Source organism: Athene noctua, chromosome 2 (assembly GCF_965140245.1).
Source record: "Athene noctua chromosome 2, bAthNoc1.hap1.1, whole genome shotgun sequence".
NCBI lineage: Eukaryota > Metazoa > Chordata > Aves > Strigiformes > Strigidae > Athene > Athene noctua.
This window is the reverse complement of record NC_134038.1, coordinates 150,272,945-150,294,545: the sequence shown is the minus strand read 5'-3', so window position 1 is coordinate 150,294,545 and position 21,601 is coordinate 150,272,945. Positions and strand designations below refer to the sequence as shown.

The 21,601-nt window shown below is 38.6% G+C and overlaps 1 protein-coding gene across 1 annotated transcript in view; it reads left to right on the top strand.

The window, feature by feature from the left end:
- Positions 1 to 21,601, top strand: part of CPNE4 (copine 4) — a 249,287-nt gene that overhangs the window by 183,469 nt on the left and 44,217 nt on the right. Inside the window, exons 8-10 of the mRNA XM_074900646.1 lie at positions 9,402 to 9,500; positions 19,965 to 20,051; positions 20,651 to 20,710. Coding sequence (XP_074756747.1) covers positions 9,402 to 9,500; positions 19,965 to 20,051; positions 20,651 to 20,710 — 246 coding nt within the window. The remainder of the gene's footprint in view (positions 1 to 9,401; positions 9,501 to 19,964; positions 20,052 to 20,650; positions 20,711 to 21,601) is intronic.

Here is a 21,601-nt window from a genome sequence, read left to right as displayed (position 1 = left end):
TTTAAGTACGTAATCTGTGAACTAATCAAGAGGAGATATATGGAGGGTTCGCCTTGAAGCAACAGTGTGTCTGTGTGAAGGCACTAACTGAAGCCCAGAACAACAGAGAAAAAAAAGAGAATTTAGACCATTTACACCCAGTGATGACTGCTATAAAAAAGTGCAAAATATTCAGTAGAAGTTTCACAAGGATGGATTTAAAAAATTCAATATGTGAATATGAGATAAGGAACTGTGACCTTTATTCTCAGACCTTTACCCTTAAATTAAGTTTAGGATTAACCTTTAACATTGACCTCTTGTGTTACTTCAGCTATTTCAGGTATAGTGGCCTATGCACTGTGTCTCTACTTAATCTAGTAATCTAAATAGTTCATCTCTTCATTTTCCATAGGAAACACGGTTTAGAATATTGTTTTAATAAACATTTAGAATTTCTTCACATTTCTTAATTGATGTCTTGTCCACTTTATACTAAAAACTTTCCATGTTTGAAACCTCTAGCAGTTTTAGTTTTATAAATTACCTGTAATTGGGAAGATCCACCTCCACTGATGGTATCATCCACTGGTTCAGGTCCATTAAACTCGATCCTGTTTGCTGGGCCATTCTTTTGGAATGATATCCAAGAGACATGTAATTAACTCCCCCACTGATTGACAACAGAAAGAACAGTGTAATCAGTCACTTGTGTAAACACACGTCATTATTATAAGTGCTGTTTGGGGACAGATTCATGCTGGTCTGGTAGAGAAGGGCATTTTTTACTTTTTCTGCCAAGAATCATCATCTTCCTTTCCTGCTTGAGATATAAGGCAATGGTTGATTTTTGTCTGCTGACTTTCAGAGTGCAAGATAAAGCTAACTTGAACTTTTTTTAGGAATTGAGAGTAGACAGTGGGAACTGGATAGAGTCTTGTTCTGTCTGAGAGCTTTTTGATATGCATCCATGAATTATGATAAATTTCACTGCTGTGCCTGCAGCTTCTCCAAGAAGTACATCAGAGAGACCTGCTTACGAGCAATGCCTTTTTTTGCTACCCAGGGAATTGTTAGTTAGTTAGATGAGCAGAAATCTCAGATACATGTAATGAGAGGAGGCACTACTGGGTCAGTACACTAGTTTATCACCTCTCACAAAAGTTTTGGAAGACAGATTCTTTTGCATAGGGACAGAACAGACTGTGAACTAAAAGGAGGGATACTTATGGTGAAAACTACCTGAGATGTATTGATAATCTTACAACAGGAGCCTTAGGGTGGTGTTTGCAGAAGTTTTTGCTGTTACTATGTTTTGCTGTTGGTTTTGTGTTTATCATATCATATGTGAAAAAAATTGCACATTATGTTATGGACTATTAGTCCAAAGACATAGGCTCAAAAACTGGAATATCATTGATTGAGATGGAAAGTCACCAGAGCAAGCCTGCTCTCTGTTGGACAACTAAGTCTTCATGAACAAAAGCAGAATACTGAAAAATTATCCCATTTCTGTGTTGCATATTAAATTGCTAGGGGTGTTTTGGATAAGGAAATACAAAAAAAAAAGAAATTTTGTAATTAACATGGAGTTCTTTGCCCTTAACAAAGAGAAAGTGTAATTTCTAATAAATTTATAGTCATGCATTGCAACTACAATGACCCCTATTTTAGGCCAGTGCACAATTAAAGTGTGCATTGACGTCTATGCTGAATCTGATTAGTAACTCTACAGTTTATTGTATATATACTGAGGATTTTGTTGCATAAACCTAACTGTGACTGCAAAGTAGAAGCTTATTTATGCTGTCACCATCAAAACCTACAGAGTCATTTACAATCCAGTTATAAGTTGTCCCTCAATTGATGTAATTTACTATAACATATTTCTCTGTTTCAGAGGAATATCTCTGGGGTTCATTTCTCAGTACTGAACAGAGTGAAAGATTTATGTTCGAGGACCCTAGGCACCCTTGTAATACAAATAAGGGTAATCAACAAACTACGGTTTTAAGTAATTCGTTTTCAAATTACCCTGATGGTTTTTACTTGCTGTGACCTGTCAAGAAGAGGCAACATCCAACCGTGAGGCTTCCCATCATTGCTGAGCCACTGCCGATGTGCTCAAACATCCAGTGGTGGTGTAGAGAGACTGGCCTGGTGATGATGGTTCTTTAAAAAGTCCCTGTTTTCATGTGGCAAGAAGTGAAATAGTCTCAGGCTAGTGTCATATCACAGCCATCAATAAAACATGACTGACTCACTCTGATCTTGAATCAGAGGACCTGCCATTTTTGTAGAAAAGTAAGAATTCTTTCCTTCACTCTTCTCTCACAAACATATAATTTTAAAACCAAACTTTCCAGATGTTTAGATCCACAGGAATATTATTTTTCTTTGTGTTTTGACTGTGTCATGGGTGCTATACTTTAGCATGTCAAAGGGAATGCTGCATCACTTACCATTAACCAAGAGGAACCTATTAATGAGTGTGTCTGAAGTTTCCTTCAACAGGCAAAGGAGCTGAATCCAATACAACTCTATCAACTTTTAACATACCAATTACCACCATCTATGTACAGGAGGCACAAAGTTATTGATTAAATCCTGGCACTTGCTAAAGTTAATAGGAAAAATCTCATTGCGTGCAATGGAGCCAGGAATTCACCTAATTCTTATGGAGCAAACTCAGCTGTGCTGGTGTATCAGTCCATTCAGATTCAGCAGAAGAGAAGATGTAGTTTTCAAAAAGAATGAGGCTCTGTAGTCAAGAAGAAAACTTTAAAAGTTGCTTCTAGGTGGCTTCACAGAGGCTGCTTATAGCCTAATAGTGTAGGGTATGACTTATTCTTCCCTCTTTAGTTAGGGGGTTTTTGAGTAGTTTAGTTTGGAGAATTGAGTTAATCTTTCTGAGACGAAAAAGTTCAAATATTTTGTATACAGTGCTTTGAAGGAGGCTTTACTTACAAGACAGTGAGAGGCTTGCAAGAAACATTGGTTCATGTCACATAGTTCACTATTCTCACTGGAGCCCAACCTCAGAGGAAATCTGAAATGAGCCATAAAAGTGATTTTATTTTAATTTTTTGGAGTAACACAACTAATGAGAAGAGAAAACTGTGATGACCAGCTTGGATGAAAAAAAAAAAAAGAATGAAGGTTTTCATATACAGCATGAAAGACTATATTCCTGTACAGTTATTTGCCAGCACGTAACCCAAGGTTGTGATGTGTATAATGTAGAATTTAGCCTTGGAACATCATGACTACAAAAACAGGCTAACTTGAAGTGTCTTAGCTTTTGTACTGAAGGTTTTGTATAGCTTTTCTCATAGCCAAGTGGGGAAGAGCGGGTAGGTGGTGGATGCAGGCCTTCCTATAAAAAGACATTCTTTGAAGTATTCCAAGTGGGGTACATATACTTCAGGGAGGTACAGTAGGAGGTTTACTTCATTATCAAGTAAGAATAACCCTGATGAGAGACAGACTGTTCCAGAAAAATCACTTTGATGATCAAGTAAATAGTTTTCTGAGATTTTTTTTCACCTTATCTGTTTGGTTTTTTGAGTCTGTTGTTATTCTCACTGATCCTAGAGAATGAACCAAAGAAGAGTTTCTGTTTGTAGCCTGTTGACACCTCATACCACCTGCAGCTCAGAGTGATTCTAGAAGTAGAGCAGGTCAGTGTCATTTGCCTCAAGACTTCATTTCTTTGAGAGATAGTAAGTGTCATATAAACCCTACCTAAAAATTATTCTGGTGATAGTCTAGAGTTGAATGGTAAAAACTTTATAACTGACTGGGCTGTAATTTATTACATTCAAGTCTGAAGATGAGCATTCTCTTTCTTGCCTAGCCACAAGATATCTTGTTTCACAGAAGTGCTAGGAAAAGCTGTCCAAGACAGTTTCTGTTTAGAATTTAAACCACTCTTGTTCAGTACTGTTCCCCTAACACCTAGCTAGGGGCTACAGGCGACTAATGGTCAAATTCTCTTCCTTGAAAGGTATCCTTTCCATTCCTTATTGAGTGTCAGGGGATGTCTACTGAAGTAACAACACACAGAAAAATGCAAGATATGAACTAGGATCTCACCTGCATCAGAACCAGATCAGAGTAGGGAGCCTCCTATTCAAGGAACTGCTATGGCTGCTCGAGTCTGCTGCCTTTATGGCTGGTTTGCTCTTCTGCTCTTCTGTGGACCAAGGTCTTCTCTCCCACCCAAGCTGGTATCTTTTGATCACAAGTTAGTGAAGTATTTTAAGTTAAACAGGATCTTACATTGTCAGGAGGGCTGTCCAACACTGTACCTCTCCATCTAGGTGGCAAGTTAGTACCAGCATGAGCCATACTAACATTTAATAATTGGACTTTAAGCATATGCAGAGCTGGAGAAACTCAGGCTAGTAAGACTGCATTTTCTAGTTTTTTCTGGCTTTGTGCATGCTATAATCTGCAGTGTCTGGCGAGCTGAGGGAAACTTAAATGGATTATGTTCAAGAAGTACATTTCCATGGTCTGGCTGTCAGCTGCCTCCAGATAGGATTTAGTCATGAGACTCACTGCCAGTCTTTTAAGAACTAACCTTCAGAGCATGTTTGGGCTCGTTCATAAATTGCAAGGCTGAGTTACAAGTCTCTTCATTACCACTGCCCAAAGGTGCTGTATATAATAGTTCTTTCATTGTGACAACCTAATGGGGACAAATCACTTGAAACATTTCCCCAAAGGTATATAGAGAAAATAATCTCAGTACCTACAGACAACCACACACGAATACATAATTACAGTACTGAGTCTTTTATTTTACTTAGTTTTTCTTGTGGTTAAAGCTAGATAGAATGGTAAGCATGGGAAGAATTATTTTATGACAATTATACTAGAATTTTGCTCAGTGAAATCATAGTCTGACTCTCATATTGAGATTTGGAACACCAATTTCTTGTCTCAAGTTCCATCATGGAAATAATGCTTTTAAAAAAAAATTTAAAATCATGTGATCTGGATCTGAGGTAGGAATTATTTTTTTGCTCTTGAAATATCAAATAGGAGAACTGTCTCATTGTAGAAGACACTGGATAGAGAAATTGGCTTATTTCTTATCTAAGCATAATCATATCACAGAACATCAGTATTGGCTGGAGCTGGAGGATGGTCCAGATTATGTTTTTTTGAAATATAATCAAAATCAGAAGTTGTGCAAGTGATTTTTTTTGCTCACGCAGAGGTAGCAAGATTAATCTAACTGTCATCTACTGGGAAGCATTAGGAAATTCAGCCAGAGAAGCTTGTGCTGTTGTAGCTTCTGTGCCAATGCAATTTTTCTTGCATGCTGCTCAGAATTTCCTTTTGTAATGAGAATATTGTCAAAATCTATGCTTTGTGAAAAAGCTGAACAGAAATAAAATGAGGGAAAATTTCTATCTGCATCCACCTGAGATAACTTTTCCTTTTTAAAATGAACCTTTCTCCCTCCTTTATCCAGTGAAAAGTTACATTTCAGTCTGAAAGGAAATTTTTCATTTTGTGACATTTACAAGAAAAGCTGAAGTAATGAAGATGTGGATACTCAGAAGTGATCCTCTGCTGTCCTCTTAACTGAGTCTACTGGTTAGTTCTATCAGAAATAGTGCCTTTCCTTGAGAGGGCTTGAAGCAACGTTCCATCTCCCTGCAGCCAGCAAGTATTTTGGGGAGGGAGAAAGGACCATGCCAGGGTGAAAGATGTTCTCCATCATTCCAGTCAGCATAATTCCAACACCATGCAGCATTAGACAGAACTTTTTATTCTCTGCAACTGAGCTGGTAACCAATAGGTAGGAGACTGAATACTTTCCCTAGTTATCTGAACACTGATTTACCAGTGTTTAAAATTAAGCATATGGAAAACCTCCTTAAATTAATAAGACTTTTAATAGACTGTAGGTATACTGTTAATCATCTGCTTAATCAAACTGTTAGAGTACAGACCCAAAGAACACATTAAGGTTTGCCTAAAGATAAAGGATGATTTATGGAGGATTTGATTCGAAAAGCATATAGGGCTGCCTTAAACAAACAAACAAACCCAAAAAAAAGAAAAAAACAAAAGAAAAAAACACAAAACCAAACACACCAACCCAACTTTAAAGTATTTTTTAGGGAGATAATCCTTTGGTTATCACCTTTGGTCTTTACCTCATTCTAGATTATTTGCAGAGGTCCTTCCCTGCTTATTTTATCTGTCTGAGTCAGTTTTTATAAAAACTTCTGGACCCGAGTATTTATATGTTTTAGAAATACTTTTCACATACAGCTGAAATCCATAATCATTACTGTGTACAGTGCGTTTTTCAGAGAGTAATAATTAATTTCTATGGCCAGATGTGAAACTCTGAAAAAAAAAGAAGTGGTAATGGATGTACTTGCAGGAAACCCCTTTCTCCCTTAGCTCTAATTGTGCAAATGGCACTGAGATAATACTGTAATTGGTTGTCTTTTACATGAAGCCAATATGAAGATTAAAGTACCATCTGGCTTTCTAAAAGTTGAAGTTAGAAAACCTCTAGCTTGAAAGAAAAAGCAGTTGGATCTCTGTTGGGTGGACATTAAAATGTAATTTAACTTTGTTCATCTCCACTTAAAATTCTAATCAAAAATCAGCACTCAGAGGTTTTCCCTCTTCATAAGAGTTAACATCCTAACAGAAATTTTTCAAAGTACCTTTTGCTGGAGGTCACTGATAACCTTGGGTCTGTTCCTGTATTTATGCTCCAATAGAGTTTAAAGATAGAACCTGAAAAGTTAATCTGGTTGGAAAACTTCACTAACAGTGTTGGGTTTTGTATTTGTGAAATAGACTTTTTTTCAAAAATGTTTTTGGAAAAGTTGCCAGCATTACTAAAACTATACTTTCTGCATATTTATATCAATTTTGATAAGACATTCTGACATTTTTTTTACTTTGTGTTACTTTAAGGATCTTAAATTATTTTCAAAATCATTGCAGAAAAAAAAAAAAGTTTGTCATGCTTCAACTGTGAAATCCATTTTTTCATTAAATATTTAGAAAGTAATTTCAATAAAAATTGACTAATTTACATTAACAAAAAATTTCACAGAAAATGAAGATGTTTCAAGCTCTATGGAACAAAAATTGTTTCAGGTTTTTTTGTAATTTTTTTTTTTCTTGGATTTTTTTGTTACCAGCTCATCTAAAAATTGCAGTTGATAATAAGCATAGAGCGATTACTAGTGAAAATTTCATCATAAAGAATTCTCAAGGGCTGTTAGTAATGAAAATACCGTGTCTAATTTTGTTCCACACTACCGCTATCAGAACCAGAAACCCACTCTCATTTGATCACTATTGTATAAAATTTAGTCTATAAGCAAGCACACAGATGAACTCCCCACCCTTTTCCTCTACCCTTCACTCACCCTCCCCCGGTGTCAAAGCTGCTAAAAAGGATTTCCAAATCTTAGAGCAAAATACATTCACTTTTGATCTAGAGATCCCTGCATTAAAAAAAAATAAGCAAAATTGCAGGTGAGCAGATGGAAAAGTAACAGAATCAGGTCTTTGCCTGGCCAGTGGACAGTTTCAACTGATTAACATCTGTAGCAATAAGAGATATGCTTGTACTCTTTCCCTATGGGCAATCCTTTGTACCTCTACTGCACATCTTCTATATGGATCAGAGAAACTCCCCTTGCACTGAACCAAATCTCTTCCTGGGGCTAAGTGGAACAGCACTGAAAGTTCAAAAGACAGCTAGAGTAATTATTAAAAAAAAAAAAAAAAAAAAGCAGCGACATAAATGATAAAGTGGGTGGTGGTATACTGTGTGGAGGAGTCCAGGGTATGAAGTATGTGTTGCTTCTAGAAAGGCAAATAAGGTGTCTGGGCACTTAACAGCATAATAAATTCAGGTAACTGGCTTAGATGTAGAGATCAAATATTTTCCTACCTAAGCTTCAAGTCAATGGACCTCACATGGACAAACATTTGAGTGGAAGAAGCTATTAACTTCTGTCTGTTTCAATAAAATGCTTTTCTGGGAATATTTAACACTCAAGATCCAGTTGAGATCCAATGATTTCAGTTTCCTTCTGTGTGAACTCAAAGTAACCCGTTGGACCAAGGAAACTTCAAATGACTTTAGAACTCCCTGAGGAGCAAACTTCACTCTTCCTCTTGTGTTGTCTGACCACCAGTGCTGGGTTAAAAGCACTGAGCCTCACTGAGACAAAGTGGCCTGATAAGACCTACTGTTGTTAAGCCTGGTACCCCACTACTGCTGCCCTACCACCCCCAGTTATTTTTCATTCCTGCCTTTCTCATCAGGAAGCTCCACTACTACTTCTACAAGTCCAGTCCTCACCCCACACCCATGCACAGACCTAGAAGACTCTGGCCCTCAGAAGGGAGTCAAAGCTATCCTCAAAGCCATCTGATAGCCAAATGTCAGTGCATTCCTCATGTGACAGTGCACATGGCTTTGAGGCATTTCTGCTTTAAAAAAAAAAAAAAAAAGAGGGATATTTGTAGCAGGACATTTTCAATAAAGACCTCATGGTTCTGTCACATTTTCAGTAAAGACTGCCTGATTCTGTCAATGTATGCGAGCTGTATCTAGGGAGACCATGAGGCTGAGTTTGGGATTTTGTTCTTTAAAATTCTAAGTCCCTTTGTTGTCTATGGGCAAGTTTAAAAATTAATATTTAGCAAAGCATGTAGTTATTCCTGTGTGCTTCAGTCTTGGCTAGCTGAATTGTATTTAGCAATCTGTAAAACAAAATTCTCACAGCTCAAACTCATTGAGATATTCATGTTTATGCATGAATTTAGGAATGACTACCAGTGAGTTTTGGTTTGAATAGTCACTGTTGAACAACAGTGGAAAACAGCCAAGCTAGGGGCACCACACACCAACATGTATAAATTCAAAGCCATTTCAGAAAATGATCTCTGTAACTATTGTCTCACCTTCACTGACCGTAAAAAAGAGAATGGTAATGTTTGCCCATGGTACCTAGTGTTTTGAATATTGATTTATATTTGTAAAGCACTTTAATGAGGTAAGTTATGCTTAATTCAGGACACCATTTGACCATGAACATGCAAATACACATAATCCTGTATTTTTTCACCTAACAAAAAATGGAGTGAAGGAATCCTTTTTTTCTAAAATACATGAACTTGCTTTCATCGGCCAGCTCCATAACACACAGCTGTCAGTAGCAAACTGTGTTGAGATTCCACTTGTCATTTCATTTTGATCTGCTCAAGAATATGTTTTTAATATGTCTTGTGATTTCCTTCTAGATAAAACACTTCACCCAATGCATATCATAATTTCTCCTGTAGTATTTTTCAATAAAACCTGTTTCCTATCTGAAGAAAAATGTGCTCTTTTCTTCTTTTCCCCTTTGCCTCCTCAGTGCATAGTTTGGGACTGGGATTCCAACGGAAAGCATGACTTCATTGGAGAATTTAGCTCGACTTTCAAGGAAATGCGAGGAGCTATGGAAGGAAGACAGGTAAGTGGAAACCACCCAAGCGATCTCAATATGTAAGCTTTGTACAGCAGTGTTCCTTAGACAATACTGTAATAAAGCAAGTGACATTGCCTCATTGTCTTTCTGAAGTTAGTTGCCATGTTGATCTCTCACATAGGTTTTACTGTTACTTGGACATGATAATCTGAAAATACAAAAAACAGCCTTTCCTGTATTTGCATGCCTGAAATACTTAGGGTCTTTTTCTAGTTAACATTCTACAGGCATTTTTTTCTGCTAAGATTTATTTCCTTTGAGCCCAAGCACATGGTTTCTATGAGGTGCTGTGCTGTTATGGCAAAGTAGATGTACAGTCTGGGTACTCAAAGCATTTGCCTAGTGGCCTAAGGGCCTTTACTGGGTGAGGGTCATTCTCTGTCTTTCTCAGTTTCTCATGTGCTGCATTCGTTGCTGCCAGCTCTAACTTGAACCCATCATGATGAAACTAATCAGTTTCCTAAATATCTCATAAATTACAGTCCTAAGGGAGAATGAAATGTTTAGCTTATTAATAATTTCACTTCTTTATGTCAGCCCAATCTTTTCAAATTGAAGTTGATGGTAATTATTGACTATGATAAATGATTTGGCATATCTAATTCCAGAAATTGTCATTTCCTATTATTACTTACTCCTGAAGGTGTTAGTTTTGATAAATTCTCTGCAGGGGAGTTAAAAATGTTGACTTTCTAATCTTCTGATAATTTGTATTTACTGCTTCATGGTATCTCAAAACCAAACCCAAATGCCTAATAAGCTTTATTTGGGCTTTATATTAAAGTCCTGTTTATAATGTGTTAATAGAAAGCTAACAGAGTCCAAAGTTATTTAATAAAGGGTAAGCAGTCAGGCTATTCCATAGGTCAAGGAGTTTTTAAGATTCTTCTAGATATTTGTGTTTGATGGTCTTAGAACAACCTAGAGTTTGGCAAACGTTGCTCTTGTGTGTAAAATACTTCTGATCTGTATCAGTCATATACTAACCCATTATAAATACCTTCTGAACAGAACCTGAGTGTAAATGGAACCCTTTTTACTTCTCTCAAATTAAGTCAGAGGATCAAAACTTAAGCAAACAATTTAAGTGGAAATAAAACCTAACTAAAAAGCTAATTAGATTCCAGAGTGAATAAAGTTAACAAGGACAGTGATGTAACAACACTCCAATTTTGTATACAGAAGCCTGTGCCTGGGAAGGAGCTGCTTGAGAGTGTTAAAGGGTGTGTATTTCCAATGTAAATGTCTTCAAAAGAGCATCACAGTCCTTCCCAAGCAGACAGCTTGTTGGCCAAGACAAGCGACTTGCAGTCCAGAGTGCCAGGAATGGTTGTGAAGGATAAACTATATATATTCTTTATTATGATGGAGAAACGGTGTGCTCTTTTCATCCTCAGCTAGCGAAAAGGATGATTACTCTTTCAGAGGCCTAAGAAGTTAGTGTAGGCATTTGTCAATTCTTGTTCTAGGTTGACACAGCAGTATCAGAGTGCCTGTTTTAAAGTTGCACAATGCTTTAAGTGCCTGAACCTTTGTCTTGCTAAGGGCCTGCCATTTGCCATTCGGCAGGATGCCTTTCACTTGTAACATTGCAATCTGCTTTCCCCTGCAAAAGTGCAGATTTTCTCCACACACCTAAGGCGTTGTGGCATTATTTCTTCCTTGTTACTCTCATTCGGTTGTTACTGTGCATTTATTCTGTGGGCTTACACCTGCAAAATCCAATGCTGTTATAGCCAGTTCTCATGGGACGCAATTGCCACCAGTATGAGAATCAGTCCTTCTCCCTCCTCGTCTTTTCGAATCCTTGTTTTGTAGTCTACTTTAGAACAAAACAAGATTAATGGTTAAGACAGTAGGTAATAGTCATTTCAGTGGCTAATATATATTGCCAAAAAAAAAAAAAAAAAAAAAAAAAAAACCACCATGCAGAAGCTAGATGGCTTTTGCACCTGGTAAAAACAGGCTTCAATGAGCACTAATGGCATAACAGGTAAGAGCAAGCAGCAAGGAGTTTGAGCAGTTTCTGGTATAAACAATATAGTTATTATTGAAGAAGAATTGTGATCACATGTTGTACAGGAGAGGTTGTTTGAGTGGGACACCATGTCACCTGTCACTTGGCTGGGGCCAGAGAGCAATTTCTCTTTCTCTCTTTCTCTCTTTCTCTCTTTCTCTCTCCCTCCTTCATCCTATCTTCTTTTTCTCTATTCTCCAGAAATAACTATTGCTGCTAAAGGCAAAATATACCATTAGCTGTGAACTCCATAATACATTTTAGTGCATAGTTTTATCTCAACATCCTTTGTGCAACATTAAGTAATGTGATTAGCATTTGTCAGTTTTTTATTTAGTTTTATTCTCCCCAAGGAAAAAGCATGTGCAATGAATGGAATGTTTACTTTGGATAAAGGGGGGTTAGTAAAACTTGTGGGAATGGCAGAGGAGGAGGAAGGTGTTTTGACTTCAAGTGGATATGTTGCTAGGTATTTCAAATAAGAAGGGCCACGTCAGAGAAATGTAATTATATGTGGGTGAGGAGATGAGTAGGTTAGATGTAGTCTTTTTTTCCTAGAAGAGACTTTTTCATAGTCTCAGACCAGAAAATTTTCTGTTTTCCATGTAGTAGTCCTTTCACTCAGGGAAATAAAACTACCAGTTATATCCTTCAGCCGCTGGCATTAAGCATTCTTTCACATAGCATCACAACAGTGAGTGTCAAAAATGAGAATCAAAATGTGGAATTTCACCACAGATGCTGTGGAAGCCATGTGAAGAGCAGAACTCAGGTCTGACATCCCTGTTTGTGTTGCTGAGGAGACAGTAAAACTTCTTATTCTGGTGATATTTTCTTTTGTGAGTAGATTTTATGGCCAGCTACAGTACATTGCTATAGTTCTGTCAAAAGATAATTAAAACATAAACACCCTAATGATTGTCAAACAGGGTTTTCCACTCTCCCAGACAACTGGAGAGAATAAGAGGGAACATTCATCATTGACAGGGGATCCAGGAATTCTCCTTAAGCATCAGCTGCCAATTTGTGCAGTTTGAAGGAGGCTCTGCCAGTGGCATGGCTCTCCCTCTGCCCATCGATAATATCTCTATTAGTTGGTATCAGCTCCACAAGTTATCATAAATGCATTAAGCAACAAGAGTGGGAGTAACATAGTTTGTGCTGGGGAGCAGGAAGAACTGTGTGTCATCTGTGAACTGCTAGTACTTCTCACCATTTCATCAGCTCACTCTATCTCTTGGAGGAGTTGGCAGGGATCTTGAAGTTGCCTTTTAAGTGTGCACAGTTTGTCCTCCAGAAAGCACAGAATATTCTGGCCCATTCTTCAACCTCCCCCTCCTGGCTACAAGATACTTTTATCCACAGAACCAATTGAGATGGTCAGAAAGGATAGGTGTCACCTACTTACAGGAGATGGTGATGCTTCTATAATAAGATTGCTTCAATTCCATCCCCACTCTGGGCTGGGTACTGATTGTCTCAAGTTTTACGTGTCAGCCTCTGATCCAAAGAGCTTACAGTTGTCTTTACTGAGATATCTTGGGAAATTGTGTTTGAGACCAGGCATCATTTAGATAAATGTTATGAATCTAGCACTGTCAGCTTGCTAGTGGTTGAACCAGTAGTGTGGGAAGGAAGGAGAGAAGATTCCTCATCTGAATGATTGATCACATGTTTTGATCAGGAATGGCATGAGTAGTTTATGATTTTTTTTCTAAATGTGGCAGGTCTTGGGCGAGGTTCACAAGTGTTGAATTATGACTTTTTCAGAGTGACAGTTGCTTCTCCATGACAGAAAGGACTGAATTCTGGGAAAGCTTGTTGGTCTTTGGTTGGTGGTACAGATGAAATTAATTTGTGCTGTTTAAGAAGACTTCCTGTTCATGAATAACCTCAGGATAATGGCATTGTGTGTGTTTCTGTTCCATAATAATTACCTTTTTGTCACAGACTGTTATAGTCTGACACCTTGCCTGTTTTCATACTGACCACCAATAAAAAAATGGCACAGACATCCTGTTGTTCAAATGCACATCTGAAGCAGGCATTTCTAAACTTTCTATTTTAAATTTTCCACCTTTCCAAAACTCATCATATACTTCTCACCATAATCTTGACACAAGAAAACACAGTAAGAATAAGTCCATCCCTATTTGTGACTCTTTTTTTTAGTGAAATACTTGTAAATACTTCGACATTATTGTCTGCTTAGGATTTGTTCCAAATATATGTATAATAGATATATTTTAATATGTGTGTACAGTGGTGGTTTTACAAGGTGTTCTAATATTAACCTATCAAACATTTTAAAACAATAGTAGAAAAGCTTGATAAAAAATTAAAGACTATTAAAGCTTTTCATAGTTGAAAGGAGAAATCCTCTACTAATGAGAAAAAAGTAACTTCTTTTTTTTTTTTTTTTTTAAATGGAGGCAATAAAGCCAGAGGGATTTGAGAGAAAAAAAGTCATAGAAACATAAACCACCTGGATCCCCATGTAGCACGGGAGTTATGTAAGGGAAAAATCTGTTCCTGTATTACATAAAAATGGACACGTGTGTATATGCACACACACAAAAGGAAAGGGAAGGAAGAAACCCTGCTGTATTTACTATCTCCACTGATATTCCCACAAGTTCAGGATGTTATTAGGGGGCTGAGGAGGGCTGCTGAGGTGCAAAAGATTAGATGGTGTCCTGAGGGGGTCTGAGTTGGGTTCCTGTAGTGATTTGAGCACAGATGGCAACAAGCACCACACAGCCACTCGCTCACTCCTTCCCCGTCAGGGATGGGGAGGAGAAACTACTACAAAAGGCTCAGGGATTGAGACAAAGACAGGGAGGGATGACTCACCAATTATGGTTACAGGCAAAAGGCAGATTCGATTGGGAAAGAAAAAGAACATCAATTTAATTTAAACTCCACCACCACCAATTAATTTACCAATCAAACAGAGTAGGACAATGCGAAACACAACCACATCTTAAGAACACCTTCCCCCCCCCTTTCTTCCTGGACTCAGCTTTGCTCCTGATTTCTCTACTCCCACCCAGCAGTGCAGAGGGGCAGGGAATGGGGGTTGTGGTCAGTTCATCACCGTTGTTTCTGCTTCTCCTTCCTCCTTGGAAGGAGGACTCCTCGCACTCTTGCCCTGCTGCAGCGTGGGGTCCCTCTCATGGGACACAGTCCTCCATGAACTTCCTCCGACATGAGTCCTTCCCATGGGCTGCAGCTCTTCACAAACTGCTCCAAGATGCTCCCTCCTACAGGCTGCCATCCTCTCAACAACAAACTCCAACAGCAGGAACTTCCCTCAGGTTTATGGCCTTCTTTGGGCACAGCCACCTGCTCTTGCGTGGGGTCCTCCACGGGCTGCAGGTGGGCATCTGCTCCACCGGTGACCTCCATGGGCTGCAGGGGCACAGGCTGCCCTCTCACCATGGGCTGCGGGGGGGTCTCTGCTCCAGCACACCTCCTCTCTTCCACTGACCTCAGTGTCTGCACAGGTATCTCCCTCACAACCCTCCTTCTACCAGGTTCTCCTTAAATGTGTTATCACAGAGGCACAACCACCATCACTAATTGGCTCAGCCTTCGCCAGAGGCGGGTCTGACTTGGAGCCGGGGGAGCTTCGAGAAGCTTCTCACAGGAGCCACCTTTGTAGTGCCCTCCCCTGCTACCGAAACCCACCACACACAAACGCAACACAGTTCCCCCATTTGCCCAGGTATCTGACTATGACACTCACTCAGAGCCTTTGCATCAAGTAGCTTTTCAAATAACTGTGCATGCAGGAGACCTTTAAGCCTTTGGTAACGGGTCAAGGAGTTTGTTGACAGCAACAGGTAATTCCATTTCTAGCTCTATCGGGAGATAATCAAGTTCATCCAGAACTGTCTGCAACATCAGCAGTTGCTGCTGATCCCAGAGAGGGCAACAGAGGCTTCAGAGCAGGGTGCAGCCATATCGAGCACCTACCATATCCATGTGGTTAGGCAGCCAGTGCAACCTCAGGAGTGTGGGTGAGGCTGGGGGGCCTTGACTGAGGGAACAAGAAAGGCTTTGATTTTCACTTCATTCTCCAGGTGCAAGTTTCCAGAGGAAACCTCTGATAGTGATTAAAAAGCAGCTATTCTTCTACGGTGGATGTCTTTCAGGAACAGGAGGAAAAAAAACCCATCCTGTCCTCTGGCCTAAAGGGACAGCAGGAATAAACCTACCTTTTAAGTAGGAGGAGATGAAGTTCACTTAAAAGTGGCTAGCTTTTCTTGAGGCATCAGAAAGAGATCATGCAGGATATAAAGCTGCCTGATATCGATTGCATTTTTTTGCCCTGTCCATTAGACCATGATACCTCCTTTGTCATTTACAAACTATGCAATTTGTTGCAGCAGCTGTACATGAAGAAACAAGAGAGAAAATAATTGCAGGGGAGGCAAGAGAACATGCTAATGATAAGCCATAGCTCTCTAGCCCTTTCCTCACAGGATTACCTGATGTCCTGATGTGCAATCAGTGTCCCAAAGAAAGCAATTGCTCTGTACCATGATTTCTCTTGCCTTAGGGTACATGAAAGTCTCCTGACACCTTCATTTCTTTCTCTGAATAGCTTGTGCTATTGGTAGCCACATACCATCCAAATTTTGGTTCTACAATAGTTGCCTGCATTTAGTCACCTCCATTTCCCCTTGCTGGTGTGTGGCATAGGTGGTTGCATCCTTTGCTCTTCTCTTCTGAAGGTTTGGTAAGAAAAGGGGTAAGGATGTTTGGGAAGGCAGCATCTGTCACTGAAGGATGATCATCTCTCATTGAAGGATATGTGTCTCCTTATTATGAGAGGATTATGACCTTCCAAGTGTCAGCAGTAGTTTGCCCACTTTCATTTAAGATGTTATACATTCAGAAATTCTCCACACAGTAGTTTAAATTTCAGGGTATAAAAGAAACACCAAAGCAGTATAGTCCTCTATGTTCATTACCAATATTTGCAACAGTACTTATATTCAATTAACAGAATATGGTTTAAACTATATCACATATATAGTGTCTGGAGCACCTCCCTTACAAGGACAGGCTGAAAGAGTTGGGACTGTTCAGCCTGGAGAAGAGAAGGCTCTGGGGAGACCTTATAGTGGCCTTCCAGGGCTACAGGTACGATGGGGATGGACTCTATCAGTGAGTGAAGAGATAGGATGAGGGGTAACGGTTTTAAACTGAAAAAGGGTAGATTTAGATTAAAGGAAGAAATTCTTTTCCGTGAAGGGTGGTGAGACACTGGCACAGGTTTCCCAGAGAAGCTGTGGCTGCCCCCTCCCTGGCAGTGTTCAAGGCCAGGTTGGACGGGGCTTTGAGCAACCTGGTCTGGCAGGGGGGGTGGAACAAGATGATCTTTAAGGTCCCTTCCAACCCAAACCATTCTATGATTCTATGAAAAACAGGTTGCTTTCTGCTTCAGATTCACTCTGTTGTTTGACAAGGAAAGAGCTTGCATAACCCTGAGCTACCAGGCATTTGGAAGAAATGTTAAGTGACTTTGAGAATGAATTCAGACTTCACAGTGTTTACCATTAGTGTCAGGTTGCAGACTCTTGCATTATTTTCTGCTCAACTGAAACATTAATTTAAAAGACAGAAATTAATCAATAAAAAAGAGATACCAAGTCCATACTGGGAATGTAGGAATAGACTGAAAAGTGAGGTTGGCCTCACAGCACGAGTAAAATATTTGAAAATTGTTTCTCATTATTACTTATCTGCTTAGAGCTGTATTCTGAACTCTGTTCCCTTTAGAAGAGATGGAGATATGACAAGGCCTTTATAGGGAATTTCCTTCAAAATGATGCTTGTCACATCTTCAACTCAAACTGTGGGAATTGCCAAGGTGGATCTTGGTGGGTAAGCAGAGATTAAGAGTTTTTTGTAAAACAGTCTTTTTTTTTTAAGCCTATGAATTGGGGAATGTCTTCTTCCTTCTCTCCTATTCTCTTCCCTTCTTTATGCTATCTTCTTTCTTTCTTTCTTTCTTTCTTTCTTTCTTTCTTTCTTTCTTTCTTTCTTTCTTTCTTTCTTTCTTTCTGGGAATTTGCTAGTCTGTTCTTTCCTTTGCTTTATTATCCACATGAGCCAATGACGTGTTAGTCACTTGCACATGGAATATTTTAATGAGCTTTAGATAGTTGCTGACAATTGTTATCTGTACATCTCAAAATGCATTGCAAAGGTAGGTGAACATTCCTAGTTGCATTTTAGAGTTAGTACAGAAAAGCTGAGAGGCTGGCCACAGGCACAGATTTTTCTCCCCTGAAGTAGTCTTTTATGCCGCTTTGGTCCTTATATAGTGTAATCTTCTTCCAGAAACCGATTACATGAACATAATGTTGATCAGGCTTAAAGAATACTTTTCCTGAGGAGAGGAATTATGTGCATAGTGTAAGGGTTCATATACATCAGGCCTTGTTTAAACATGCACATTGAAAAGTGTTCGTTTGAAGATGGTAAAATTAAGAAAGTGCACCTTGGACATTTAGGGGAAAGCAATGAGGTCTCTCCAGTGTAGTTCAGTGTCAAAGGAAGGAATAGAAATCCCAGCTCCTATTTTTTTCTCTCTATTTGATATCTATCAGTTTCTTCATAATATAAATACAGCACATTTTCTCTGTAGAAATGCTCCCAGTAAGTTTGGAGACAATTGTACGCTAAACCATTTTGCCAGACAGTAATTTATTAAGATGTGAGTGGGCAGTGCTTTTGCCTTGCTGTCAGATTTTGTTCCCAAATATGAGCTTATTGCACTCTAGCATTGTGTCACAGAGCGCTCTCTTTACTTTGAGAGAAAGGCTTTTATTTCTTAAGCCTGACTGCTTCTCTTGAGTGGAGGAAAAATGTTTATGGAGGATTTCCCCTGAACATGTGGGCCTGTGTCTGCCTGTCTTTTCAGTTGGAAAATTCATTTCACAAGACAAATAATTGAGCTGTAGGCTTAACTGGGAGAGCAAGCAGATGTGCTTCCTGCAGTTGGAACACTTTTTTGTCTTTTCCCATTCTTCACTCTGTCATCTGTCTCCAGTAATACAGTGATGAAAATACTCCTCGTCCCCTGTGCAGAAAAGGTCTCATATTGCTCCAAAGCCATATGTTTTGACTTCCTTTTTTGACATTTGACAGAAGCTCTAAGTTCGAAATACTTCAGAGACAGCCAAATAATTGCTGTTAGGCAGTGGTTTGAAGCTCGATGAAATCACTGGGCTGCTCATAAGTTAAAATTTTATGTGCTCAAACACTGCTCGGACAGAACATATGAATGTCTTTACTACAGACACTTATGTAACACTTATGAAGGTCTTCACTATAGGCAAAATATTCTAACACTTAAGACAGGCATGTTTCATTTCAAAATGTCATAATAGGGATTTTTAGATAATAGGTCATCCTGGTTCCCTTTGGAGATATATTATTTATGATTTACCCAACATCACATGTTTTCTCCCAGCACTTGAAAACACCTCTCTGAAAGAAGATAGTAATGTTCTTAACCATATTTAATAATACATTAAAGATACAAATCTGGATTTACAAATGCCAATTGGTACTTGCACATACAAACATATATTTTATTGCTGCAGTAATAAGCATGAACAATATTGTAGACATTAGAGGTCAGGGTCTAAAAGCTTGGCCTTATCAATCTGCCTGAAACCAGAGGAGGGTGAAACATTTGAAATGGAAGTAAGACAGACTCTGGGAGATGTTATGATGGGAACAAGACAATGTATTTCAGTAACAAGGTAGGATTCTTTTGCTGTAAAATTGACTATTTGTAAATAAAACTAATCAGAACTTTTTTTTTTTAAGTTTGTAATATATTCTTACGGATACTTTTCAAATATATCAGTATTATTTAACTGCATCTTTGTGCACTTTTTAGTGATTTTTTTTAACTTTTTATTTTCCTGTCAGACTTAAAGGAGAAACTATTGTTCTCTTTCAAGAGAGCGTGACATGATCCTTGATCAGAATTTCTCCAGTCATGAGTTTAATACAATACACCAGTGTTACTGTGTAGGCAGTTTTGTAGGTAATAAAAGGCATCAGGTTGCTCCCTCCAGTATTTTCTCTTTTTTACACTTCTCGAAAGATCCTCAATCTTGCTTATGTAACACCTGAAACTACAAGATTGGAAGATGACAACACACCAATCTGGATATCTGCTTTAGTTCTGTGTCCACACATATATGTTTGAAGACAGATGTTTGCCCTGGGCCTTTTTTTATTAAGATCCTCCTCTGCACAGTTAATGGTTTTCATTTTTTCTTCTGCGTGCACCATTGTTTGATAGAATTTAGTCAATTGTGGAAATCAGATTGTGCCATTTTTGCGAATTATTCAATTTGTACATAAATTTTCCTTCAAGCAGTGAGTGCTATTTTTCACAGGTACAATGGGAATGCATTAACCCCAAGTACAAAGCAAAGAAGAAGAATTACAAGAACTCAGGCATCGTCATCCTTAACCAGTGCAAGGTAAATATGTGTTTTGCTCTTTGGCTGTTTCTTCACTAAGCTCTCAGTGATATATTTTAATGGTGTTTGGAAACAGACAGCAAAGTGGAACTGCCTGTCCAATAGCAATGGAAACTGATCCACTACAAAAAGTAAAGACAAGGACTTGAATCCCAAAAGTAAGCTGACTGTCCCTAACTCTCTTTCATTTCTCTTGCCCTATTCCTGCTGTTGTACAATGGAGTTGGCGGTACTAAACTATTACACCTACCAGCTTGCCAACTGGCCTTTTGTGTGTTTCCCTTCTAATTCTTCCATCATTTCTACAAAATTGCTCTTGTTCCTCCTAAATGAATAGCAAAATTTCCACTGACTTACCACTGAGAAGGAGCAGAGCTTGGTTCTTCTTTTGACGTGAATTTTCCTTTCAGTAGTTTTAGAATTTTGGTATTTTCTCTGTTTACAAATTTGTTTCTGTCTCAAACTATATTTAATTCTTTCTTTCTTTACCTTATTTTCAGCTGGTTGCTTTCTTCTTTCCAAATTACTTTTTTTCAGGCTTTCCTCTGATGTTTTAGCAGTACACAGATAATTTGAATGTCTTGCTTTTTTGTTTGCAGATCCACAAGATGCATTCCTTCTTAGATTATATCATGGGAGGCTGCCAAATACAGTTTACAGTAAGTGCCTTATTTCTCTAAGTTGTTTTAAAGAAAGGGAATCCCCTTAGATACTGATTCATTACTTTCACAGAGGAATGATTTTTACATGCCGTTCCTTGGTAAATTATTAAGGTCTTCTGACAAAATGTATTAAACCCAGAAAATAAAACTGCTAATGTAGTAAGATTATTCTTACACATGCTGATTTACTTTCATGTTTTGCAGCAGTGACAATCACATTGCAAAAGAACTTCATAGAGGGGTGAGGAGCTAAACTGGTGTAGCCCCACCAATTCCATCTGAGCCACACCCAATCCCAAAAGCTGGAGCACTGTGACAGTGCTGACTGGCCTTTGGCTTTTGAGCCTCAGTTTGTTCACAAGAATTTCAAATTCCCTTGCTAGGACTCTGTCAAAGGAGGGGATGTCATTTCACCCGCCTATAGCTACTTAAATGTTAGATGTCCTGTTCATCAACCCTATGGGCCAGTCTTCCTTTCCAGCATGAGTCCTCCATTAAAGCAAGTTGTTTCCCCTCTAATGGTGCTAGAGTGGTCACAGGCAGAGAGATAATCCAGCCAAGGACCACCCTCTGTCAATCTGGTGTAGATGTTAGGGTAAATGCTGATGTTTCATACCTCAGCCATAACTATAAACAGTAAGATGGCACTACAGGGCAACACGGTTGTAATTGAATTCAGAAGTTATTCATTTCAAGGAACAGGGCATAACTTGATTTGCAGAGCTCTCCATAAACAGAAATATAATATTTTGCACTTCCAAATAATCATTTTTAGAAACATTTAATGCTGTGTCGTTATGATTTCTTTTGTTGATATTCTGAATCTGGGAAATAATAAATATAATATAATGAATATAATATATATTTCCTATAGCATAGGAATACAGA